Below are 27,067 nucleotides of genomic sequence, written 5' to 3'. Positions count from 1 at the left end.
ATGTGGTTGTGGGAGGACGCGATACCGCGTTTACCTTCGCCGCCATCTTGACCGGAAGTCTTTAAAATATTTTTTACCTTTTTTTTTTTTGGTGGTACGTGCCCTTAGCAGGAACCGAACCCGGGACTCTCTGGTCCGCAGGCCGTTGCTTAACCACTGAGCCAAACTGGCCAGGGCTTAAAATATTTTTTGAGGTATAGGATACATGCAGTAAAATGTTTCTTCAGTTTTTAAATTCCTTTCAGACCCCGCTAACTCATTAGTCCTACCTGTCGCAAGACCATCCCTTTAGAATGGTCTTTGAACTTTGTCATTGGGTACTTACTATAAAACAGTCACAGTAATAGATGATGTGAAAACAAATTAAAATCAAGAAGCTTAGAGGCTAACCAGGAAGATGTTTAAGTAAAGGAAAAAGCAGAAGACAGAGTGACGAGCACTATGAGAGCGGTAGGAACGAGGTAGCTATGGGAGCAGAGAAGGGACAACAGACCTACCTTAGAGCTGTGATAGGGATCCAGAGGTCCCTCAGGAGGAGATGGCTCCTGAGCGTGTACTGAAGGAGGAGTGGGGTTAACAAATGAAGGCAGGAGAACTCTCCATTTAAATGACACAGAGGAAAGGAGGGGATGATGCTCTCAGGACGCTGCAAGTAGTTCATTGTTGTCTGAGCACCGAGGAGGAGGGTGAGGTTGTGGGAGCCGAGTTAAGGAAAGACTCCGTTTCATACTCAGATTTATTAAGGGCTTCGTCTGCCGAGCTCAGAAGTTTGGATTTTGTCTCAGTGACAATGGGGAAATGCTAAAGAATTTTAATGAGGTAGTGATACATTGGATGAATTTGAGAAATCCATGCTGTGGAGGAGAGAGAGCGGAGGGTTGGGACATCGGGGTCAGGACTCTCTCCGAAGGTTAGTGTGGTCACTTATGGAAGAAAGCGGGGAGCCGGGCCGAAAGCAGAGGTGGGGATAAAGAGAAGGGGTGGGCCTGACAGACTTCTCAGGAAAGAGCATCAGCAGCACTTGGTTAGTTGGCATTTCGGAATGGAAGAGTTGAGAACAAAGCTGTGTTTTCTGGCTTTGGAGCTAAAAACGTTGCCATTTACAGAAAATTGTTAGTGGAGTAGGAGAAGTGAATTTTGGGGCAGGAGTGGGATATGATGCGGTCCCATTCAGACAGTGGATGGAAATGCCTGTTAGAGACCCACGTGGGGCTGTCATGCACCATCACATACGTGGGTCTGGATCTGAAGAGGAAGATTGGAAACAATAAAAGTTTGAGTCACCCGCATATTGTGGTAGGATGTGTGGATGAGCATGGAAAAGCCCTAAGGCTAGAATCCTGGGAAGGACCAACTCTTGATGGTAAATGGGGGAAGTAAAGACCAGAAGTAAATTGTGAAGAGACCAGAGACACAGATAAACTGCAGGAGTACAAGAACTTCAAAACAAGCGTAGGAAGTAGTTTAAAAAAGGACAGAGTTGTTGATCATATCAAGAGAAGAGAGAGAGAAAAAAAGAGTGGGATGTGTTCAGGGGATTCTGAAATTAGGAGTCCCTTGTGCCCTTGGGTATGGTAGTAACCATGGATGATAGTAACTGAGGAAGTAGCCACATGAAGTACAGACTTCTCTTTCGGGAAGGGAAAGAGAGTCGAAGAGGATGGAGTGGATGTCCTGAGCCCTGACTGTTCCTAGCAGGCTTGCTGTGTTGTGTCAGTTTTCACACCACCACCCCATGAAACAAGGAGGAATAAGCATAAATGTGGAGAAACTGAGCCAGCAAAACAATCCCCCATGTGCACAATGCTCCTGACATTTGTCATGGGCTTAAAATACCAAATGTGGAGGTGAAGATAAAGGGTTTCATTTTCCTCTTTCAACATTCTGTCTGGGAGATGCTCATCAATAAAGAGGACTAAGTCCTAGAGCATGGTCTCCACTGTGTGTGTCAGCCTCCTTAGCTCTTTACTTCTCTGGGGACAGATGGAGGACAAGAGGGTGAGGACATTGAGGAGGGGCTAGCAGGAGGCTTAGGCTAGTATGCAAGACAGGTAACACCCATCCCTGTCACCTTGGAGGGTGACACCAGAAACATGGGTTACCGGGTGTATATGGAAGGGTCACTGTGCAGCAGGAAACATCACCATATCAAACTTCATGAAACTCAGTTTGTAATTTGCTTTGGCACCCTGTTCACAGGCGACCTGAGAACAGGGCAAGCCTTCGCAGACTGCGATGTTGTCAGAGAGATTCAGAGCCCTCCCAGCCACTCTTTTTACTTTCTTCCTTATGTCATTCGTTTATCCTATCAGTCTTAATCTTCCTCTTGCATCGAGCTGGCTGTCAAATAATTCTCAAACAAAATGTTTACTGGCTAAAGTGTTAGCTAAAAGACGATAATTTTATTTTATTTTTATTTATTATTTTTTAAAATTTTATTTTTGTTACAGATGTTTCTCCTTTTTTACCCCATTGACACCCTCCTCCCCATCCCCCCCGCCCCGTCCCCAGCTTTGTTGTCCATGTCCATTGGTTATGTGTACATGCATATAAGTTCTGTGGTTTTTCTCTTCCCTCCCCTCTCCCCCCGCTTCTGGGGATTGTCAGTCTGTACCCTACTTCCATGTTTCTGGGTCTACCCTATTCCTCAGACTGTTATGTGCATTATATTCCATAAATAAGTGAGATCCTGTGGTATTTGTCTTTTTCTGCTTGGCTTGTTTCACTTAGGATAATACTTTCCAGGTCCCTCCATGAAAGACGATAATTTTAAAAGGGGATATTTGAAGGTAGAACTGGAAGGAAAGAAAAAAACAAGAACAGGAGCATAACTAGAGATAGATATTTTAAATGTAACCATATCTAGCACTCTCTTTCACCCACTTTTGTAGCTTATCATAGAAGTATATTCACATTGTTGGACAACCAATCTCCAGAACTTTTTCATGTTGCGAAACTGAAACTTCATACCCATTGAAAAATTACTCCTTGTTCTCTTTTCCCTTAGCTCCTGAAACCATCATTCATTTTCTCTTTTTATGAGTTTGACTACTGTAGATAACTCATATAAGTGGAATTTCCTTTTTTGTAACCGGCTCATTTCACTTTCCGTAACATCCAAAAGGTTCATCCATGTTGTAGTATGTGTCAGAGTTTCCTTCCTTTTTCAAGGCTGAATAATATCCCATTGTCTGTATATACCACATTTTGTCTGTTTATCTATTGATGGATACTTGGGTTGCCACACCTAGTTCTCTTTAACTCATACATTATAATAGTTTCTTATTCCTAAAATTTTGACTTCTCTAGACAATTGATATTTGTTTTTTATTTTATTATTATTTTTTTTACTCCTCGCTTGAGAATATTTTTCTATTTACCTTCAGATAGAGTAGGAGGGAGGGAGAGAGAGGGAGAGAAAGGGAGAGAAAAAATCCTCAACCTGAGAGCAACATTGACTGGTTGCTTCCCACACGACCCTGGGCTGGGGACATACCACAACCAAGGTACATGACCTTGGCTGGAATCGAACCTGAGACTCATTGGTCTGCCAGCTGACACTCTAACCACTAAGCCAAACTGGCCAGGGCTCAATATTTGTATTTTAAATATTGATGCGAACCTCTTATTATTCCCTGCTAATTAGTAGTTATTGAACAAAATGTGAGTGGATTGGCACCACTTGGTGAGCAGGACATAATCACAGGAATTAAAGCAGAGATGGGAAAGCAGGCCTATGAAGATTACACAATGTTTTTGATATTTTTCCATATTTATTTCAAGGGAATGAAAATGTTTCATGAACAGCTGATCTAAATTTTCATTAACCGTTACGGAAATAAACTCAAGTCTCATTGGAGGCAGGTGCCTCTGCCCTCCAGGGCTCAGCACAGGGCTGGGACCCAGCAGACACTCAGCTGGTCTCTGTTGCAGAGCGTTCTTTACATCCCCGAAGGGCTGCTCATCTGGCTGCTTGTCATCTTTGTTTCAGGAGCCCACAGACAGCCTCGAGGATAGCCTCCTTTCTTCCAGACCAGAGTTTATTATAGGCCCTGAAGGGGAAGAGGAGGAGAACCCAGCCACCCAGCATGGGGAGAACCCAGGCAATCACTCCGAGCCCACAGAGCATGCTGGTAAGTGAGCTCTGGCTGGCGGGAGAGTGGTGTGTGCATCCCAGCTTGCGCAGGCCCGACGTTCAGAACCCTGGTTGCTTAGTTACCATTGACTCGCACAAGTTCAGACTTGGCTTCCTTATTATAGACTTGTGCAAATGAATAATTTCCCCCCGGATTATGAAGTGAACAGATCCAGGATGTGTTTCTAGTGGAACAGAGGTGACTGAACATCTTTCTGGCAGCAGGAGCTTGTTGTCAACAAAACCCCACTGAGTTAGTGTGGAAAACACCACCTTCCTACTTATGGTGTATCGTGTTCGCTGTGTAGAAGTAGCTGTCAACCAAGGTGAGTGGCAGAATGGAGGGTGCTGACACTCTCCAGCACGCAGGGCATGTTGGCCAGAGCAGAGTGTGTTGGGACAGTGGTGATGGAACTTGAGCACGTGCATCCTCTGGTCACACCCACTATGCATAGATGTACATTTGTGCTTGAAGGCTGATTGGCTCAGCTCAGAGCTGGGAGGGGGATGGCCTCTTCCTAGTCCCTTAAAGGCTCTGTGTGGGCTAACTGTGGACAGCAAGGTGGCAGGCAGGCCCAGAATCATACTGTAGCTCCTCACTCACTGAAGGAGGTTCAGGAAGTTAGGATGTGACCCCGTGTTCCTCTGGGAAAGCCTGATTTCTAGGTCTGCACTGTGGTACTCTGGGGATATATATAGAACCTGGAACACATCTGAGTAGCTTTTAATCTTCCTGCTTCCACTATCCTGAACTATTAAAATATCTGGCTGGCCCTTGAGAGTCCCACCCTCAGAACCAAAGTTTGGGAAACATGGGCTTTCTATCATTCCCTCAATGAACAGCAAATATTGTTATGTGACCACTGTGTGGGGTTCATTAGGTCCTGGGGTGTCGTATTCAGACCAAGGTAATGATATCATTACTACAAAATGCTTGGTTGGAACTAAGTGCTTATGCATGGATTGTATGAATGGCCAGTTGAGTGTGGCAACCCTGGGTCATACTCTTTAGAACCACTGACACTTAGAATTTGAAGGAACACCCAAGATGACCGAGTTCACTGGTTTTCAGCATGTACTTGGAGTTGGACAGGCTCTCTGCTGTTCCCTTTGGACCTTATTTGGGGTGGCAACTGGTAGGAAGACGTGGGTAAATGATAAAGACTCAGGCTGCCCACCCGGCTTCAACCAGACTGCTCTGGCATGCTCTATTTCATATGTTGGAGTTCTAGGCAAGGTTTTTTTTGAACAAGGTATTCCATAGAAAATAAGTTTAAAACCTGCTGATTCTAGTTCAGCCTTCCCACTTTGCAAATGAGGAAAATACATCACAGTGAAACAACTTGCCTGTTTTCATGTAGCTTGTATTATTCATTCCTAATTTATGCTTTATGCTTATCATGCTGCCAAAACAGTAATGGAGCACCTGGATCATCTGAGGAGCTGAAACACAAACAGTGAATGAGCTCCGTCCTTCCCCCACCAATTCTGGGTATATCTAGGGTGGGGGTCTGGAATCCTATATCCAAATATCGTAAAACTAGTTAGTGGCAGGGTTGAGACTAGAACCTCGGTCTCCTGGTTTACTTAGAATTAATTATACTTGCTGAGGCCCAGGCTGCATTAATGTCTAAAGGAAGCAAGGATTTCACTTATGATCCAGTAATCTGTACTCTTTATATGCAAACATATTTTTTAAACCTAAGATAGCACACAAATCAATTAACTGCCACTTTTATTTATTTATAAGTGATGTTTTATTTGAACGATGCTTAAAATTAAGCAATTTATTTTCATAAATGATTCTTTTCTTTGCTTAATTGTTATAAACTCCACTTGTTTAAACATTTGCTCTCTTCATCTTCCCCAAACACCTATTCAGGCTCCTATCACAGCTTCTGGTCCATTTTCCTTCATTAACTCTGTGCTATCTTGCAGGGGACAGTGATAAATGATCTCCTCAGGGAGGTCTCCATTAATTTTTTTCCAAGACCAGCCTTCCCTGATGCTTGGCACCCCAGTCCTGCTTCTGCTTTGTGGGCCTTCAGGCATGGTCTCGAGATCCTCTGTTACAGGACAAACAGGTGCTCTAGCTCCAAGCTCAGTGATTTCTCCTTCCATTTAGAGCGTTTCCTGTTTCTGCATTTTGTGGCCTGGTGCCTATTTCTTCTGGCAGTTAGATATCTCCTCCATTAAAAATATTTTTAAAACTTTAGTACCAGACAAAATAAGTTGAGTGCCGATAATTAGTATTTAAAATACGTTAGAGTGGAAGATCTCCAATAAACTATCTAGTATATATGCCAAGAGGGTCTGACTCCCATCGTTTCTGATCCTAGGAATTGCCAAAACTTGTAACAGCGATTTGAAAACATTTTACTCTAGTTTCTACATCTGGTTACTTGGGAATTCTTTTTCCTAGCATGCCTCATACAAGGCTTCTTCCCTTAACCACGGGGGCAAAGATTTTAGAGATCCTCATAAGAAAATAAAGCCATGAGTAGTTATTCTGAATTGACTATACTGAACTTCTTTAAAATGTTCCCTTTTTGAGTGAGTTCATGGGCTAAATTTCCCCTTAGGTGCTAATGCAACTTGAACACCTCTCTTTAATACCTGTGAATCTCCCTTTCAATTAGGAAGCATACCCAGCCAGGCCCCAGGCCCCTCCAGGTAGCAGCAGAACTAGCAGGGGCATGGGGCTGGACTGAGGTCGCTTCAGGGAACCAGAGACATCTGAGTTCGGGGTGGACTACACGGTGAAAAATGGAAGCTGAGAATCCCAAACCTAGAAGGTTTCCTTCACTTATATCATAGAAGAGATACACAGTCGTCCCCCGCCACTTCACGCTTCGACTTTTGCAGCTTCACTCTATCGCAGTTTTTCCAAATACTCTACTCTACTCTACTCTACTCTACTCTACTCTACTCTACTCTACTCTACTCTACTCTACTATTCTATACTATTCTATACTATACTATATTTGAAAAAAAACGCGATAGAGTGAAGCCGCGAAAGTCAAGCGCGAAGTGGCGAGGGACGACTGTGCATAAATAAAGAATACCGCTTCGCAGAAGTTCATTTATCTGGTAGTCTGGAACTGCTTAACCGCGATAAATGAGGGCTGACTGTATGCTAACTTGGAGAGCAAATAAACACATTGCAAACTTATTAAAAAAAATGTATACATCCTATGTCTGTTTTTACTCCTCTTGGCTGTGTGATCTCAGTCTGTGAACGGGGGGAAGAAGGATGTAAGCTAACCTTTGTGTAATTATTTCTTCACAGCCGTAAAGAACGATACTGAAAGAAAGTTTTGCTACCAACAGCTTCCAGTAACTTTGAGACTAATATACACCATTTTTCAGGTATACTTTTTGGAATATTTAACTTTTTGGTTTGGTAGCATTGCTGTTTTGGATAATTCAAGTGACCATGTGGTTCTTTGAATAGGAAATGGCTAAGTTTGAAGAGCCAGATATTCTTTTTAATATGCTCAATTGCCTGAAGATTCTCTGTCTACACGGAGAGTGCTTATACATTGCTAGAAAAGATCATCCTCAATTTTTAGCCTACATTCAGGAACATATGTTGATTGCAAGGTATGTCTTCCTTTTTTGTTTATATGTTAGGCTTTAGAATAAGACTTACCAACTCACCTGGATTATTTTTCTTAGCCAGGACAGCCTAATCACCTATGAGAATTAATTTTATTTAGTTTAATTATTAAGTATGTCAATATGAGTGATAGTAATTTTCTTTGCTAGATACTATAGAAATAGAAAAAGCAAAATAAAGATTATTTTGTGGCTTCCAGTTGTTAGATGGCTTAAGAATATAGCATGCCCTAGAAAAATGTAACAGGCACTAAGTTAATATTACCTAATGTAACTGAGTAAGGACTTAATTTCTTACTTGAAATAGAACTGCTAATAGACATCTCTCCATATATTATCTGATAAGGTATTTTTTAAAGACTGCCCAGGCATTCTGAATAAAATAAGAAAACATTGCCCCGGATTTGCATGATGTTTCTCTTCCTGAGAACCTTAGCATAACTGTTACACTTGTCCTGGAAATAAGTCAGAAAAATATTATCCTCATTCTGTATGCAAGGGAATGAAGTGATTTAAAAAGGAAAAGGTTGGTTCAGATTAACTTGGTGACGAAACTAAGTTGAGGCTCTATTTGTCTTTACTCATTTTGTTCACTTATTTATTGATTCATTCAAAATATTATTGAGGGCTTACAATCTACATTATTATTCTAGTTCATTTTGGGAATTTGCAGTCTATTTTGGTAGAGGGTGGATTGTATGTGTACAGAAGGTGGCCACATAGTTTATTGTTCAAATTGGTCTACTTTTGAGAGTGAAGAGGGGAGGAGCTTCATAATAACCTCAAAACAATAAGTATGAAATGGACTAAGATCCTGGATAAACTCAGACACAAGGTCACCTTATGTAAATCTATGAATTACTGTCAATCTCAGGGATGTGTGATGGATGACTGTTTTGTATAGTTCATAAGCCTCTGGAGCAGATACCATTTGGATGGGCACCGAGATAATAATAGGATTTTGACAGGTAGAGATTTCAGAATGGCAGGCCATTTTGTAGAAAATGGGAATGTCAAGAGTAAACAGATGGAAGATTGGAAGGAAGGGACAAGAAATGAGTAAGGCATACTTAGGTGACACTAAGGTTTTATTTTTTGCTGCATGGTGAGGTTTTAGGGGAGTAATGGAAAATGAGGCTGGAGTAGTAAGTTGGGACCCACGTGTGAAGGGCCTTGAAGACAGGAACTTTATTTAATAATGTTAGGAGATCTATGGAAGATCTTAAAACAGTGAACAGGGTCAGAGTTGTACCCTAACAGCATAGTACGGAGAAAATAGAAACCCTGGGACCCACCCACATTGAAAGGAGAGCAAAGTCATGGTGCGAGGACCTAAGGAATGTAAAGAAATAACACAGAACTTTCTTCTTAAAAGTTTGTTAGGAAAGGAAGAGAAAGATCATATACTTAGAAAGGGAAGGGAGTGGATGTCAAGGATTTTTAGGAGAAAGACCTGAACATATTTATGAGAGAGGATCAGAGGAAAGGGAGTAGTTGCTGGAGCCAGGTCCTGAAAGGCAAGAGTACTCATTCAAGAACATAGGGTGCGTGGAAAAGAGGGATGCTCTTTCCTTTGAAAGAAGATACATTTTGAGGACAAGAGAAATAGAGTGTTAAGGGGTATTCGTAAAAGGTGTCTTTTTTTTTTAAAATTTTTTAATATATATATTTTTTATCTTCACCCGAGGACATTTTTCCATTTTTTGCACAGATAGAGTTGGAGGGAGAGAGAGGAAGAGAGAGAGAGAGAGAAACATCGACATGAAAGAGACACATCGAGTGGCTGCCACCCGCACGACCAACCAGGGCCGGGGACAAACTGCAACCGAGGTACGCGCCCTTAGCAGGAACCGAACCCGGGTCTCTCCGGACCGCAGGCCGATGATCTAACCGCTGAGCCAAACCGGCCAGGGCCGTAACAGGTGTCTTGAACCTTAAGAATAGTAGGTGCTGCCCTGGCCGGTTTGGCTCAGCGGTTAGAGCGTCGGCCTGCGGTCCTGAGAGACCCGGGTTCGGTTCCCGCTAAGGGCGCGTACCTCGGTTGCAGTTTGTCCCCGGCCCTGGTCGGTTGTGCGGGTGGCAGCCACTCGATGTGTCCCTTTCACATCGATGTTTCTCTCTCTCTCTCTCTTCCTCTCTCTCCCTCCAACTCTATCTGTGCAAAAAATGGAAAAATGTCCTTGGGTGAGGATTAAAAAAAAAAAAAAAAAGAATAGTAGGTGCTGCTGTCTTCTCCTGAGAGGGAAGGGATAGAGATCAGTTTAAGAGCTTGAGGAACATGGGAAAAAAAGAATGGAACAGCCCATGGGAAGAAAGCAATAGGGTGTCACCAAGAAATCACAAAAAAATTGCCAGCTTCAGGCCCAGCTGAAGTTAGCTAGTACCAGTTTGTGCTGGTCCAAGGGATGTGAGAGTGGTTGAGAGAAAGTGGGCAACATCTACCAAGACCCTATTTCCAATAAGGTCACATTCTGAGGTCTGGGTGGATATGATTTCTTTGGAGTGGGGACACTCCTCAATCCAGGACAGAGGCATACTGTGAAAAGGTGGAGGATCTAAAGAAGTTTCTCATAGTAAAGTGGGGCTTCTACAGGTGCAATGGGAGAGCTGGGGGAGGGGTGGATGGGGCTGACCTGGATGTGGGGCAGGGTAGCAATGATCTGAAAGAATTAGTCGCCCTGGCCGGTTTGGCTCAGCGGTTAGAGCATCAGCCTGCGGTCCCGAGAGACCCGGGTTCGGTTCCCACTAAGGCACGTACCTTAGTTGCAGTTTGTTCCCGGCCCTGGTTGGTCGTGTGGGTGGCAGCCACTCGATGTGTCCCTTTCACGTCGATGTTTCTCTCTCTCTCTCTCTTCCTCTCTCTCCCTGCCACTCTACCTGAACAAAAAAATGGAAAAATGTCCTCGGGTGAGGATAAAAAAAAAAAAAAAAAAAAAGAATTAGTGCAATGGACGAGACAAGCAGCACATCTGGGCGAAAGAAGTGAAGGAACAGGGTCAAGCATTAGGCAGAAGCTCTGTTCATTCCAGGAGAGAAGGAATAATAACTGGACCGACTTTTGTTGCTAAAGCCACCTCTCTCGGATATGTGCTTGGGACAAATGGATCATTGGTGCCATGAAATCTCTGCCTCAGCCTTCTGGCTACAGAGCCCAGGTTTTCCCCTCAAGAACCATGATGGAGAATGAAGAGATCTGGAGAAAGGACACTCTTCCATTTTGCAAACAAGTTTGCTTTAGGGAGAAAGCCATGTTGGATTGGCCAGGGTCAGGGATTTTTGTCACTGAGATGGGTTTCTCGTGGTGCGGTATATGGTTTGCCTCCTTCTACTAAACTGAAAGTTCCATGAGGCCAGAGAGAATGTCTTCTTTTTCTTTTGCATTCTCTGTAGGGCCTGTTGTTGTATAGCAATATCATTATCCTTAGCCTCACAGTGGTAATAGGAGTGTGAGGGTTCTGGATACCTACTCTGTGTCAAGCACTGTGCTTTTAATACAGCCAGCCCTGGGAGGGAGTGGAAGTTCAGACAAGTTACATTGACACTTGGTTATACAGCTAATTAATGGCACAGTTGGGATTAGATCCATACTTGTCTGATTTCCACAACCCAGATGAAGCATATGGTGTCCAAAAATTACTCCTTTTCATTCTGTAGGTCTAGTATGTCTTCTGAGATGCCAGCAACTTCAGTAACTTGCGCGTCAGTGTAACCCTATAAAGTGCAGACACGGGGTCACTCCTCCACCTTATAGTGGTGCATTGTGAGTTTTTTAAAGGCACAAATAGTTTTGATTCTGGATTAACTCTGGAGCCAAATAGAAAACAAAATAAAAGAACAAAAACAATTGAAAGGCATACTTTAAATGATTGAATAAAAGATTTGAAACCAGTAATATGCCATTACTAAAAATAGATCTTCATAATTATTCTGGCAGAAATTGATAGACACTTAGCTGAACTTGCTAAGGTACATTTTTGACTAGTAGTGGTCTGGTCTCAGGCATGGCTAGTACTCACACAGTGTTACTACGGATCTCTCTCCCTTTTTCCTTCTCTCTCCTGTCCCATTGTTCCCTCACTCCCCATCACTTGCCTCCTCTAGTCTGCACTGGCTTCTTCTCAGCAGACTGTTCCTGTGAGAAGGAGAGAGATCTTCTCTGTCCCAGACTCTATCTCAACACCTGGAAAAAGGATTCCATCATTCCCATCCTTACGTCATGTGTCCACCCCTAGACTAATCACTCTAATGGCAGCACTGAAGTACTTTGATCAGCATAGGTTTTGTGTTCACTCTTATAGTAGGAAGGGGGGGGGCTGATTGACAGCTTTGCCAGTTGAAGAGCTGTTCTTAATAGAAAAATGGTTGTTCCTTGCTAGAGTAATAAGAGGAAAAGGCTGCTGGCCTGGGAAAACCAGCAAAACTCCCCAGATGTTCAGTATAAGAAAAAAATTAAAATCACTATTACTTCATCGCCTTAACATAACTAATATCAATTTTGTATATTATTTAACAGTCATTGTTCATTTATATACCTAAACTTAAAATATACAATTAAATTTTTTTCGTTAAAAAATGTAATATTAAGTGGTGTTTTTCTGTGTTGTTACATAAAAGTAATTACTTTAGCCATGGCCGGTTTGCTCAGTGGTTAGAGTGTCAGCTGACGTACTGAAGGGTCACAGGTTCGATTGCTGGCCAAGGGCATGTACCTGGGTTGCGGGTTTGATCTCTGGCCCCGGTGGGTGTCGTGCTGGAGGCAACCAATTGATGTGTCTCACTCGCATTGATGTTTCTCTTTCTCTCCCTCTCCCTTACACTCTATCTAAAAATCAATGGAAAAATATCCTCGGGTGAGGATTAAAAAAAAAAAAGTAATTACTTTAGAAAAACATTGACAGAACAGAGCATAGGAGACGTTATCAGAGGATTATAGTCTTGTGGATGAATGTAATTTCACTAAAAGCATTCCTGCCAGCTACCTGTTAACTGTACTTCTTTTAAATTAAGATAATAGTGTTTTCTTTCTGGAAAGGTTATCGTAACTGTAACCACTTTGCATCTTCTTGGTTTCTAGCCTGTGGAGAGTCATCAAATCCGAGTTCTCCCAGCTATCTTCGCTGGCTGTTCCTCTCCTTCTCCATGCTTTGTCACTTCCTCATGGTGCTGACATCTTCTGGACAGTCATAAATGGCAATTTCAACAGCAAAGACTGGAAGATGAGGTTTGAAGCAGGTACCTCTGTATTAGCTTAACCGTTCTCTCTGGATCACGTAAACCGGATGTCCAGTTATGAGATCTCTTTTTGGCTCTCCGTGTTCCTCCCTTCTTTTTAAAGGGCATTGTCCTGCTTGCTGGTGTTCTTTGTTGGTTCCCCTTATTACCTGAGCTTCCTTGATAATAGTATTTTGCAGAGTGGTCCTTAGGTAGGGTGACCTGGTCTAGTTTGCATAGGATAGTCACAGTTTATACCTGTTGTCCAGGTGTATTCACTACTTGTACCCTTGTTTACTTTCAGATGGTGCCTGGCTTGAATGATCAATTGTGTAGTCAACCTAATGGGTTCCTTGCATCAGAACAACTGGGAATAATTGTTAAAAACATTGATTACAGTGGAACCTCGGTTCTTGAACTTAATTCATTCTGGAAGGCTATTGGAGAAGCGATTTGTTTGAAAACCATATCTTTTTTTTCCCCATTGGAAATAATGTAAATTGAATTAATCCATTCCAGACCCCTAAATGATTCCCTGTTTTAACCTTTCTAATATACAGTACATGTCTAATATACTGTTTAATCTATAAATAAACACTTCTTTTCTTAAACTTATTGAACCACCCCCTCCTGGCCTTAAATGAATCACTTTCAGCCCTCATTCCAGGGGTGTCTTTCAGGTCAGCATGCAGCATCTTTACCTTTTCACATGTCCCCGCCTCCAAAATGCTATCGCTGGCTAACTGCTTGTCATTTATCCAAATCAACAACAGACTCTCTACCTCTTTAATTGCCTGTGATCAGTTTCGTGAGCACTTTCACACCCGTAGCAACATCAGCACGCTTCATGGCCTCTTTATGTTTTAAAATTGTGCTAATCATCCATTTCCTCAGCAACAAAGCAAAAAAACAAAACAAAACAAAAAACACACCAAAAAACAAATATTCACCGCACAATTTCCTGAGATGTTAACAGTGTGAGATTTAACGGTAAACTGACTCATACTCACGCATTCTCTCCTTTGTCGCCTGAGAGATGCTTTTCGTCATGCTGAGCTGTCAGCCTGAAAGGGTGGTCATGAGAACCAAAGTTTTATTTGACAACTGAGTCATTTTTTCCCTGTGAACAACTTGGTCGAGAACCGAATTGTTCGAGATGGGAGATGTTTGTGAACCGAGGTTTGACTGTACTGGGGCCCATCCTAGACCTCCTGAATGAGAATCTCAGAAGGAAAGGCCAGGAATCAACCTTTGTAACACGTTCTCCAGGTAATTCAGTGGAGTTTGAGAAGCTCTGCTTCTATACCCTTGCCACCGAAGCATCAGGGACCAAGTCTGGGGCAGCGATGGGTGTAGTGTCCTAGTGCTTGGAATGGCAGCTTCTCAGAAGAACGCAATGCGGAAGGAACGTGGGTGGATGTGTTCCTCAGCTTCACATCTGCTGGCTTCCCTGCCCTCTGCTACTACTTCCTTTCTCAAGGGGCAGCAAGTAGGGTTGGCATACCATAGTGGGCCTTACCAGAATGGTTCCGTATATTTTAGTGTTTCAAAAATTGGGCAAAGAAATGGACTTTCCATCCGGTGAGTTAACTTTTATACTTTAGAGTTCAGTTTCCTAATCTCTGGGCACCTCAGAGAGTTCTTGCTTTTTAATGTCCCACGAATTCCAGGCGCTGGCATATTTCTGTGGTAGTACATGATGTTGTAAGGGATTAGATCAGAGTAAAGCTTTCTAGCAAAAAGCAGCATGGTATTGGCAACATTTTATGGGCATTAAATACAAATAAAGCTGATACATATTTAACTATACTCTTTCATACCAGTTGAAGGATTACATTGTTGCCAGATTAACCTTCTGAATCACAGCTCTGATTATGTTGATTTTTTACTCAAAAACTTTTAATGGGTTTTCAGTGTCTAGAAAATAAAGTTCAGACTCCTTAAACGGACAGTCAAAGCCTCCCCTGGTCTGACTACACGTGTTGGCAGCCTCGTTTTCCACCCTTCTTTCTGCACATGTCCCTCTTTGCTTCCTGCTGCCCCTCGTCCACGTCTTGGCCGTTCTCTGTTCTCAGCCTGAAACCCCTTTCCCTTCTAGGACCCTTTCAAATGCTGCCTCCACTTGAAACACCTTCAAGTGCGCCCACTGAGTTCAACTTCCTTGGTTCCCTTGGTGGAAAGTCGTTTCTTTGTCCCCCGATCTCTCATAGCATTTATTTATACACCATTAGCAGCATTTCCAGCTTTTTATATTACATTTTGGTTATAGTTATACCTGTCTTACCTCTTTTAGTCAATTTGACTTTGAAGTCAAGACCTGTGAATGATTCACATGTTAGTCTGCTTGGGCTGCCATAATAGGATACCATAGACTGGGAGGCTTACACAACAGGAATTTCTATTTCACAGTTATGGAGGCTGGGAGTCCAAGATCAGGGTACCAGCCAATTCCGTTCCTTGGTGGGGGCTCTCTTCCTGACTTACAGATTCATCTGCTCACTGTGTTCTCACATGGCGGAGAGAGAGATAGAAAGCCCTGGTTTTCCTTCTGCTTTTTATAAGGACAAAAATCCCATCATGGGGCCCCCATCCTCATGACCCCATCTATACCTAATGACCTCCCAAGGTCCCACTTCCAAGTGCCATCACATTGGGGTTAGGGCTTCAACATGTAAATTTTGAGGGAACACAATTCAGTCCCTAACAGTTCATTTTTCCATTTATTTCCATCTCCCCAACAAGTACCTAAGATGGTTTCTTAGTTCTATATGTATATTTAATATATATATTTAAAATAAGTGAATTGATGGATTTGTTGAATAAATACTATATTTAAGGGAACAATAAAAAGAGTCTAAGAGCAGACTTCTGCTCTCAGATGCTCTCAATTTAATTGATGAGACCAAATACAAACACGTAAGAGGTTAAGAATCTATAAAGGTGTAAATATAATTCCAGATCACAGAAGAAGACATGTCATACAGCTATACATGAGCACACAGTTATCTTATTTAAATGAATAGCATTTTTGTGGGAGTTCCTGGGATAGGAAGAGCACTCTAGGAGGTAAGAGTGGACTTCACAGAGCATGTTGGATTTTAACAACAGATTCTTTTAAGGGTGGTAGCATGTCCGTTAGCAGAGAAGAATAAAAAATATTCTAGGCTGCTGGAACAGCTTAAACAAAGTGCTGAAACACCTTGATTTGCATGGAACTATATTGCTTCAGTATCTACTATAACTTCTTATCAAGCTATGTTTTAAGAGTAGCTGGAATCATTTAACATAGATTTGCAGAATAATTAGAAATCTATCAAGTAAGGATGTATCTATTTCATGGGAGAAATATGCTCTGTCCCCCAGGAAGACTTGCTGTCATTTCACATCATGACATACCAAGAGTGGAGTAGAGGGTCCAGAATTTAGAGCCAGGGACTAGTGGGCACCTCCCACCTCCCTGCGTTATCTGCAGAACCTTTATGGAAGGACAAAGAAATGAACGTTGGAGGCACTTTTGAATAGTTTGAAATACAACTTGAAGTTAACCAAAGGGAAAGACCATTAAGGAAAAAAAAAAGACAACCCAGAACTAAATCAAGTCTACCTGATAGAACAAAACTGCACTGAGTAGAAATGGTCTCTGTTGCACAGAAACAGCAAAATACTCAAGCAGGAGGCATTAGGATTTCCTTCTGGTGTTTAAAATCAGTGTGGGGGGTGGTACTCAGAGCCCCTTATCTGGGTGGGTTCAGTGCTCACACTATCTAAATAAATGTCTTTTTTGTTTTTGTCCTATGCCTTTTACATTGCAGTGGAAAAAGTGGCTGTAATTTGTAGATTTCTGGATATTCACTCCGTGACCAAAAACCACCTGCTGAAGTACTCCCTGGCACATGCCTTCTGCTGCTTCCTGACGGCTGTGGAGGACGTCAACCCGGCCGTGGCCACCAGGGCCGGCCTCCTGCTTGACACCATAAAGAGGCCGGCATTGCAGGTGATGTCCCTCAATATGTGTTATCTGCTCTGCTCTATTAAATCATTGAGATATCTGTCATATAAACAAATGGCGATGATAACAGTGGAAAATTTTAAATTGGGAAAAACATCCCAAAATTACATTGTCTTAACAGACCTCTTGTTTTTATATGTCGATATTTTCTTTTTAGTCGTCCATGGGCTCAGTCCCTTCTGACAGATGTAATTATTGTATAACTTTTTTTGTGGCAGATTATTAAATTAGGCTTGTTTGTTTTATATCATTTAGCTGGCCTGTGGGCTAAAAGCCCTTTTATTAGAGGCTAGATACTAAGAGAAATCAGATGAATTATAATATAAATCAAAGCAAACCATGAGAAGGTAAATATGCTACCAAAATGAAATGCTACAAATGAAAGCCAAAGTAACATGAAATATGAGACCTGGAGAGAGTTGTACATTTATCTTATTTGGTACCTGTATTTTATAGTTGAAGACACCAATTTTCACAGACATAATTTCACTTATCAAAGGACACAGAGTGGATTCGTGGAAGAACCAGGACTTGAACCCTAAAGTCCTGATCTTCTGTTTTTCCACATTGCCACCTGATTTATTATTATTTCATTATTATTAAAATTAATAATAATGGCAAGAGCTAACATTTATCAAATAGATCTTGTGTTTTCAGGACAGTGTATTAAGTGTCCCACTATGCATTATCTCATTTAATCCCCACAATAACAATTTGTTTGTTCCTATTACAGATAGAGAAACTGAGGGTTAGAAATGTTAAATAATTTCAGAGTCACATGGCTAGTAAGTAGTAGAGCAAACTGGTCTGACTCATAATAAAGTCACACTCTTAATTGTGTGCGCGCGTGCGAATGTGTGGGTATAAGGGTTCTTCTTATAAAATAAACTAAGAAGAAAGGGCAAACAGTACAGGATCTGAAATATCCTAGGGTTATGCTGCCTGCGGATGCACACCCACCCTTGTAAAAACTTCCAGTTGCTTTCTGGATAGTCCTTTGTTGGTCTAGTAGGATGAAGTGGTTGTTGTCTTACCCCGGCTCAGGGCCAGGAACATAGGAGGCGCTCATTAGATGAGCGTTGAATGCACTAATAGGATGCTTGGATGAATTACAGTTTTTAGAAAAGCGAATGATAGACTCATACACTAGGGAAATAGATGCTCAATCCATTCCATCTTTGATTTTTAAAGATTCTATGTTTCACTCACATTTCAAGAAGATGACTATTTTCTTTTAGAATCATTCAAAGACTTCTAAAATCTAAATTTCTTTTAGAAATTTTAATTCTAAATTTTTGAATTGGATATTGAAAGTGAATTTAAAGACCATCTTCTTGTGTATTCTAAAATGTAGCTTTGGAAGTGTGCTTCTCTTATAGAGACTACAAACATTAAGAAAAGAAACATCGGTTTGAGTGTATTTGGATAAAAAAAATTAATAACATGCATTGGTTCAGATTTCCGGGTCAAAATTCGAGAGATATTCTACAATATGAAGAAGCTTCTCTTTTGTGTGTTTTTTCTGCTAAATTTGCAATAAAAAAAGTTTTCAATGGGCTCATTCTACATTATAAATATTGATTGAGGAGTTTGCCTTGTTTCACTGTGCTTAATGTATTTGCTTTGAAGCAACTTAGATGTTTACATCTGACTTTCCTCCCCCCGCCCCCACCTTTTTCCCCAGGGTCTGTGTCTTTGTCTTGACTTCCAGTTTGATACTGTGGTTAAAGATCGACCCACGATATTGAGCAAGCTTTTACTCTTGCATTTTCTTAAACAAGATATTCCTGCTTTGAGCTGGGAGTTCTTTGTCAACAGATTTGAGACACTTTCTTTGGAAGCTCAGTTGCATTTGGATTGTAACAAAGAATTTCCTTTTCCTACAAGTAAGCGAAACGAAGAACTTGCTTTAAGGAATCACAGTTCCTATGCTTGTACTTGCTAGATAAGCAGAAGATACTCTGCATGTGCTTAATTTACCATTATGGAGGATGCCTTGACTTCATGTATTTAATTCATCAGTGTTTGTTGAATATCTATTGGAGTAATCTACAGATTAGTTATTTTCTGGCATTCCGAAATCATTCGTGACTATGTGTTCCTTAAATATTATTCAATCATCATGCTTGTAATGCTTGTGAGCAAGTTTGTGAGATGTATTTGCACCTTGCATGCTTCTTAATCAGTTATGTACAGCTCTACATAGATGGGGAAAAGACTTCGGTCACTCATCTAGTTATCCATTGATAACAAAATTAGATGATTTAATATTATTTAGATGATAGTCATGATAGGCAATAGTGATGCTTTTTAATGTAAGACGTCATCAAGAGAGAAAGGTGAATGACTTATGTATTCATGAAAGATTTGTTGTTGTTGTTGTTGTTAATCCTCACCTGAGGATATTTTTCCATTGATTTTTTTAGCTAGAGTGGAAGGGAGGGAGGGAGGGAAGGAGAGAGGAGGGAGGAAGGGGGGATGGGGAGAGAGAGAGAAACATTGATGTGAGAGAGACACATCCATTGGTTGGCTCCCACACGGCCCTGACTGGGGCTGGGGCTGGGGATTGAGCAAGCAGCCCTTTGGTCCCAGGCTGTCACCGCTGAGCAGAACTAGCCAGGACGAAAGATGCTTTTTTATACTGAAAATATACACAAGATGGATGGTTTCAAGCTAGTTGCATAACAGCCAGTGAAGGACAATGATAACCTCGAATTCCTTTTGCAAAGCGATCACCGCTGTACGGACCAATGTCGCCAACCTCAGTGACGCCGCACTGTGGAAGATCAAGAGGGCCCGCTTTGCTAGGAACCGCCAGAAGAGTGTGCGATCCCTGAGGGACAGCGTGAAAGGGCCTGCAGAGTCCAAGAGGGCGCTCTCCCTCCCCGAGACCCTGACCTCCAAAATCCGTTGAGTATCTGCTGTCATCCTTCCTTTAAATCTGTTCAATGTCTTTCTGAGGCTGACTTGTCTTGTTGAATGTTCACAGAGAGTAGTAGCATATTTAGCAAACAGCATGATCGTCGGGTGTGGCCTTTGGATTCCCTAGAGGGTCACCCAGGAGTGTTAGTGTGCTAGGTGGCTTATTCCAGTTTTGGGGTGAAGCAAAGCCTTGATCCAGCAGCAGGTTGTGCAGTAGATTGTTTTGAAATGTGGAAGGCAGCACATCCATTGGTGCTTGGCATGAGAGTAGAAGCATTTGCTCCTAAGTCCTCAAATGTGAAGTTATGCACCAGCCTGGTAACTTAAGAGCTTCCTCCATAAGACTTTGACCTTTCATTTAATGAATGATAGAGGCAGCCAAACAAGCTACCAAACTGGTAATAATGGTTGCTTTTGAAAAAGACAAATCAGACCAAGAAGTTGAATTTCTGCCCAACTTTACCAGATAAAATAAAAACAAGCTTCATTGCCAACTTAAAAAAAAGACTATATACACTTATTCTCTAAAGGTCTTTCTTTATATTGCAATTTTGAAGAGAACAACATTTTCCTTAAATTACCAAATCACTAGATGAACTCTAATGATTAGCAATGGCTCATGACTGGGAACTAATTAAAAATTAATAACTAAATTATCATATTAGTGAATGGATATATTTAAATATATTGCTAACTTGTAAAATTTATTAAGTGATTTAATTTTTAATTTTTAACTGCTGTGAAGTTAATAAAATAACACCATAAAACATTTCTTATCCTGTCAGAAGCTGAAAAATTTGCTTTTTCATTGGCATTTATTAGAAGACTGCCTTATGTAACATGACCATTTTAAATCATAAATATGATTTTATTTTATTTATTGCATTTTCCTCTATTTTTCAACAAGCTAAGGAAATGTAGTGTTTTGAACTTCGGAAGAATCAATAAAAGCCCTTTAAGCAATCAATAATCCAGGTGTTCAGAGAGCAAAGCTAATGACAGGTGCCCATTTAAGAATACCCTGTGGTAATGTGAGACCCCAGGTGAAACTGAATCGGATCCTAGAAACCAATACTTCAATCAAATAAATACAATTTCTCTAAGAATTTCCCAGCTCTTTAAGAATCTAACTGATCAGTTTGGGATATAAGGTTTATTTATTGTTATTTCTTGTTCATTGATTCATGTGACAATTTTGGAGATTAAGAATTAAACATTGAAGGATGTTCTTGAGATTCCAATAACACCACAAAACTTTTGTGATGTAAACATCTTTGATGTGATATTAATTACCAATCGGAAAACAAAACTTGCCCCTGCTATCCAATGCAGTTAGCACTGAGTATATTTTTTAGACTCAAGTTGTTTTGAATGCGTATTTAAATAGAGTTGTTGTTGATTTTTAAGCTGTGAGGTTGACCAGGCATGAGCAGTCTGCTCCAGCTCTCGGTGGGACACCCGAACAGATGCCAGGTGGGTACTTCTACTTGAAGGGCTGTGTGCAACTGTCTATCACAGGTGGACGAGGTAAAGAATGTGGTGTCTCTAACTGGACCAGAGGGATATATTTAGGATTTGCAAGCTCAAAGGGTCTTACCCCAGATGCTCAAGCATTTGGGTCCCTGATCTAACAATTCTTTTTATTTTAACGTTGGCAGATGACTTTTGATGCTGTTAACTTTTGGTCCAGTAAGAAGCATCATGTTACCCTAGTCTGCACTTTTCCCTAGAGAGCCAATATGACTAGAACTATACCTAGTACTTATATTTGTATGTGTATTTACACATAGAAATATTATGTTCATATATATCTGCTATAGGAAAAACATACATTCCATTTGCATTTTGAAAGGTTATACATTTGAACCACCATCATTCACTCATCCCCTTGGCCATCTTGATCCTTTGCAACTCTACATGCATTTCTGTGTCTCAGAGAAAGGAGGGTTTCCATTGTTTGGAGGGCTATGGGATCATATTCAGCTTGGGACAGTGTAACTATCATTTGATGTTCATGAATTATCCCAAGGGTTGGAGGGGCACTGGCAGGACTATTACAAACTGAATGTTATTCACACAAACAGTGCCAAACTCACTGGGAAAATTGTGAAGGTTCTGAATACCTGCTTACTTGTCAGAAACAAACTTGGTAGCTACTCCCTATATATCATGCTAAAGAAGATTTGGTTTTTCTATTATTATTTGCTAAGAAGAGTTTTAAGATAAACTTTTCAGAATGGTCTCAGAAGGAAAATGTCAAGCAGGGAGACTTGGAAGACTGTGTATTGTGTGTTATAAAAATGACGCCGTTACCGAAAAGGGGACCTGGCTCTTGTCAGGTCTGCCTAGGACCGGGCCGGTAGTGTGCTGATTCCTGACTTTGTGCAGGAAAAATTTCACAACACGAGTCCATGTGAATTTTAGAAGCTAGGGACTGTGAAACAAGAAAGGGCTGGGGAAAAGCCCAGGCTGGTCTGCTTTGGATCAGTAAGCAGTCAGAGAACAGGAGGTCTTGCGGACAGGTTCAGGGAGTTTGTTTGGGATGAACTGCTGCTGCCCATTGCTGCCCTGGTTGAAAGCCTCGCGGGGTCCCTTAGAGTTTAGGAGGTCACACCTGTGAGGGAGAAGAGGGTGGGGAAGGCAGGAGCGTGCTCCCAGGAAGGAGTGCATGCGCTGGGTCCTTTGTCTTGGGGCTTTTATCTTCCTCTTGCAGGTGAAATCTTAGCGGGGATCTCAGAGTTTCATCAGAATATTCATCAGTTTTCTAGGTGTGCTCCTTCAGGGTCATGGATTCCGCTGACCGGGCAAGGGATCATTGGTCGTTGTTGCTGGTCCTGGTGTCACCCACCTGGTTTTGTTGCTTTTCTGGGTCTGGAGCTGAAATACAACTGAGGCCTAGATGTTATCTCCAGGGAGGACCTTCTGTATCTGCTGTAAATTTCTCTGCCAGTTTGTCCAGCTGTCTGTCTCGGTTTCCCTGTTCCACTCCTCCTGGCTCCCTGGCCTGTCTCCACACTAGAAAGAGAGGCAGTTAGGGGTGGAGAGGAGGATAAGAGAACCCCAAGATTATCATCGTTGATGGCAGATGTTGGCCAGAGTGCATTTTCTCTTTTAAAACTGATGAAAAACAAGGGGTAGCAAACACTTGGCAGAGTGTCTCTACCTTAGTTTGTGTATCACGTGCACCTCAGCTGGTGCTGAGATGAAAGAAAGAATAAAACTAAGGAGCTCTGATCCTGAGCTCATTGCATATGTGAAATCCATCCAGTTCCCCTTCGGTTAGGTCTTTTTTGAGATTGGTCTTATGCAGTTTCACAAACTGTCTTTATTTGACCCCATCTTTTCTTTCTTTCTTAAGCCTTCATGGTAAAGCTAGTCTGTAATTATTATCACCCATTATATCAATCCAACCTCTCACATCTCTTTGGGAAAATGTGTGCATGTCTTTCCTGATGTTCAGAAAAGCCTTCAGGCGTCTAACTGTCCCATCAAAAGTGACCAGCTGGAAAAGGGGCAAATAACAGCATTGTTCATATTAAATATAAAGATCATTTATATGACACCACCATAAGCAAAACTTGCTTATATCTGGAAACTTATACATTGCTTTCAGTTTTGCATTATTATTCACTGCCCACTGAGTGTTTTAACTTGGAAGCAAAGCCATGCCAGGACAGTCAGAAGACTACAAGATGGTTTAAAATAGTAACTAAATGGAAACTGAAGAACTTGCTACTTGAATATACTTTTGTTCGGTGCAGGTAATGAGCTCCTCTCTGCAAGACCTCTTATTGATTAGCCCTGAAGTAAAGCAGATGCCCTTTAACTGTGCAACCAGACTTAGTTTTAATTGTTGTTTAAGGCCTAACTTTTTGTCACTGGATGTACAATTTATGGTTCCCTGATCTTAGCACGCACAGCAAATTTTGTAACAGAAATACACTTCTATAGAAGTTATACTCTCCAAGGCTAGTGAAGAGCTGCATTCCTCTGTGACATTTATGAATTGAATAGAATGCTATAGCTGAAACATTAGGAATAGGCTAATATTCTCATTTTACAGAAGAGGAAACTGAGGTTCCCAGAAAAGAGCAAGTGTCACCAGTGTGTTGGTAACAAACAGATCTGGGTCTCAAGCCCAGATGTCTCGCTCTCTCTTGCAAGGCATGTGTGGTAAATGCCGCATCTTTATTTAAACTCAATTGATAAAATGTACACTTGCACCTGCTAATCTGAAATTGGTGTAATTATAATTAGATATAAAGTATATTCTCACTAGTGCTGTGAGAACCAGGAATTCTTTGTCTTTGATGATTCAGAGCATCTGTTGAATATTAATTGAACATTAATGCAGCAGTTAGGGTATTTTATAACAGCATAATACTGAACAAACAATAGCCACTCCATGTTATCACAGGGAGTTTAATTACGTCTTGTTTCTCATCTCCTGGAATGAATAATTAAACAGTAGTAGGTGAATGATAATAATACTTCCTATGTGTATAGCACTATATCTTCAGAGTGTTTTTATGCAAATCATCTAATTTTGATTTTATAACTATGGCTATATGTAAAGTACTTTTTATTTTTTATTTTACATATGGAATTCTTCTTAGATGATTTGCCGAAGATCACATATAACTAACTAGTCAGGGATAGAACTGAGAGTTGAGCCCAGGAGACTTGATTTGCTTTCTTACCATTAGACCCACCTCTTGATGAGTGGGTTTTAGGGTATTGCTACCCTTTGGGACATGAGAACACCAGTCCAGTTATGGAACTGACTTGGGCATTCAGTCTGCTACAGTGAGCATCCAGGAAGCCTATGAGCATCCAGACCAAAGGACCTTTCTGGTTAGAACCCACAGATTGGTCCAGAGCTATCCTAATCCCTACAAGGACACAGATGCCCTACTCTAGCCTATAGAGAAACCTTGCGATCTCTTGATCTGAATTTGTATCAATAAGAGAAGGTGCCCAATGCTAGGTAGCATTGGTAAAACTTGTATTGACCTTTCCTGCCTCCTTCTTAGTGTCCTAGCCTAGACTTCCAAATTGCTGCTCTCTGGGCTCTCCTTGTTTTCTAGAAAGATGGTTTACAATTCACATTTCACAAACTTCACAATACTTACTGATCATTTCATAATAAAGAGCACAGTTGTTTTTGGTAGGAATGCCCTTGTTTGAAATGATAGTTTGGGGAAATGATAGTTTCTATTGAACACACATTTATTAGGCACCTGCTATAGTAGCAAATATGAAGAAGGCAAAGATTCATTAGAATTTTTTTACTCTCAACTTGCTTATAGTCGAGTAAGAGAGCTAAAGTATGAACATAAGTAAGCTCATTCAGAGAGGAAGTGTTGTACTACGGGAAGTGTTGGTCACAGAAGACGCAATGGGAGGACAGCTGGAGGCAACAGGGAAGGTCTGAAGGGCCACGCCTTGACTGGGGATGGGATGTCAACGCATGGTGATAGGATGCGGTGTAGGAAGAGGCAAAGGCAGGGGTGGGGAGCATGTCACCGGCCCCCACTGTACAATATTGTGCACACACAATAGAACTGCTGTGAACGAAGCTAAAGTTGAGTCAGGGAGCAAGGAAGACCAATGAGGCAGTGTAGCCAGAGCTACCGAAATAATGCAACCTTATTTACAGTGCTTGACTGTTGGCTTCTCTCAACCAAATGCAGAGTAAGCTTGTGGAAGGGGTCTTCTTCCTCTGCTTGGCACTTGTTGGTTTGACAGCGGTGTCAGCGAGTTGACTCACACAGAGGAATGTTCCCTCTTTCCCTAGCCACTGCCTTGCTGTTTGGGGACTTCATCAGTTTTTATCCTATGGAGAAGACAAGATAGGAAATATTTATTTGAATTCAGTATACTTCGACATTTATGAATAATAATCATCTACTATATGTCAGACAATGCCCCATATTCTCTGAAGGATATAAAAATGGATGAAATATAGCACTTGCCTTCAAAGAGCCTTTGTTCTTATAGGGAACATAAGGCCAGTGAATGAATAAAAAATTCTGCCTTGCATAATAGTTATGTCACACGAGAGTTAGGAAATGCTAAAGGAAACTTCTGTTCGTTCTTCCTTTCCTCCCTCCCATCTTCTCTCCTTTTTTTTTGTCTTTGGAGATTTGCAGAATTTAGGGATCACATCCAGTTGCCTAGAGGAGGGTGGCACATGTAATAAGAATGGCTTCTGGGGGTGGAGGACCATTTTACAGGGTGAAGAGAGAACCATGAGCAAAGACACAGGTGGGAAATGTTGGCGACATTCTGAGGTCTGTGAGTAGCCCAGCTTGTAAGGATGTTGAGCACTTGGGATGAGGTGATAGGAGATAAGTCTGGAAAAGCAGATCCTGATCCTGCCTGGTTTTAAATTGTCTGAATAAATAAAATTTATTATACCTTGGAGTTCAATCAGTTGTGCCACTCGGGACAGTCCATGTTAAAGTTATGGTAGGAATATCGCTCTCTGCCTCATGATTATAAAGATGTTTACCTTTTTCTTTATAGAAACGATAAAATCAAATCTCTTAACACGTTAAATCTCAGCAGTTAAAACATGGATAGGAATTTCATAGAATAGAATTCAAAAGTTTTCTTATTGTCACACCTTAGAGAAAATGTTGTAGGCATTTAGTTTTGTTTTTTTTTATCCTCACCCGAGGACATTTTTCAATATTTTGTTCAGATAGAGTGGGAGGGAGGGAGAGAGAGAGAGAGAGAGAAACATCAATGTGAAAGGGACATATCGAGTGGCTGCCACCTTCACGACCCAACCAGGGCCAGGGACAAACTGCAACCGAGGTACATGCCCTTAGCAGGAACCGAACCCGGGTCTCTCTGGACCGCAGGCCAACACTCCAACCACTGAGCCAAACCGGCCAGGGCTGTAGGCATTTAGTTTTAAAATGAAAATTTTGTACCCTTTTTAGATAACTAACTATTGTTTTTATCAATAAAGAAAATATTGCCCTGGCCAGTTTGGCTCAGCAGTTAGAGCGTCAGCCTGTGGTCCGGAGAGACCCGGGTTTGGTTCCTGCTAAGGGCATGTACCTTGGTTGCAGTTTGTCCCTGGCCCTGGTTGGGTTGTGGGGTGGCAGCCACTCGATGTGTCCCTTTCACATCGATGTTTCTCTCTCTCTCCCCCTCCCACT

The 27,067-nt window shown here is 41.5% G+C and overlaps 1 protein-coding gene across 5 annotated transcripts in view; it reads left to right on the top strand.

The window, feature by feature from the left end:
- UNC79 (unc-79 homolog, NALCN channel complex subunit) overlaps window positions 1-27,067 on the top strand; it is a 238,396-nt gene that overhangs the window by 128,461 nt on the left and 82,868 nt on the right. For 3 of the 5 annotated variants that reach the window (XM_036257786.1, XM_036257803.1, XM_036257814.1), the window contains 7 exons: window positions 3,992-4,133; window positions 7,425-7,504; window positions 7,590-7,738; window positions 12,828-12,985; window positions 16,777-16,958; window positions 18,658-18,859; window positions 19,703-19,882. In XM_036257786.1, coding sequence (XP_036113679.1) covers window positions 3,992-4,133; window positions 7,425-7,504; window positions 7,590-7,738; window positions 12,828-12,985; window positions 16,777-16,958; window positions 18,658-18,859; window positions 19,703-19,882 — 1,093 coding nt within the window. Of the gene's footprint in view, window positions 1-3,991; window positions 4,134-7,424; window positions 7,505-7,589; window positions 7,739-12,827; window positions 12,986-16,776; window positions 16,959-18,657; window positions 18,860-19,702; window positions 19,883-21,302; window positions 21,369-27,067 lie in introns of all 5 variants that reach the window. The other 2 variants (XM_036257794.1, XM_036257776.1) reach the window with 1 other exon arrangement.

The sequence above is a fragment of the Molossus molossus genome, unplaced genomic scaffold, assembly GCF_014108415.1.
Source record: "Molossus molossus isolate mMolMol1 unplaced genomic scaffold, mMolMol1.p scaffold_m16_p_1, whole genome shotgun sequence".
NCBI lineage: Eukaryota > Metazoa > Chordata > Mammalia > Chiroptera > Molossidae > Molossus > Molossus molossus.
Note: the sequence above shows the minus strand (reverse complement) of the source record. Positions and strands in the feature narration are given on the sequence as shown.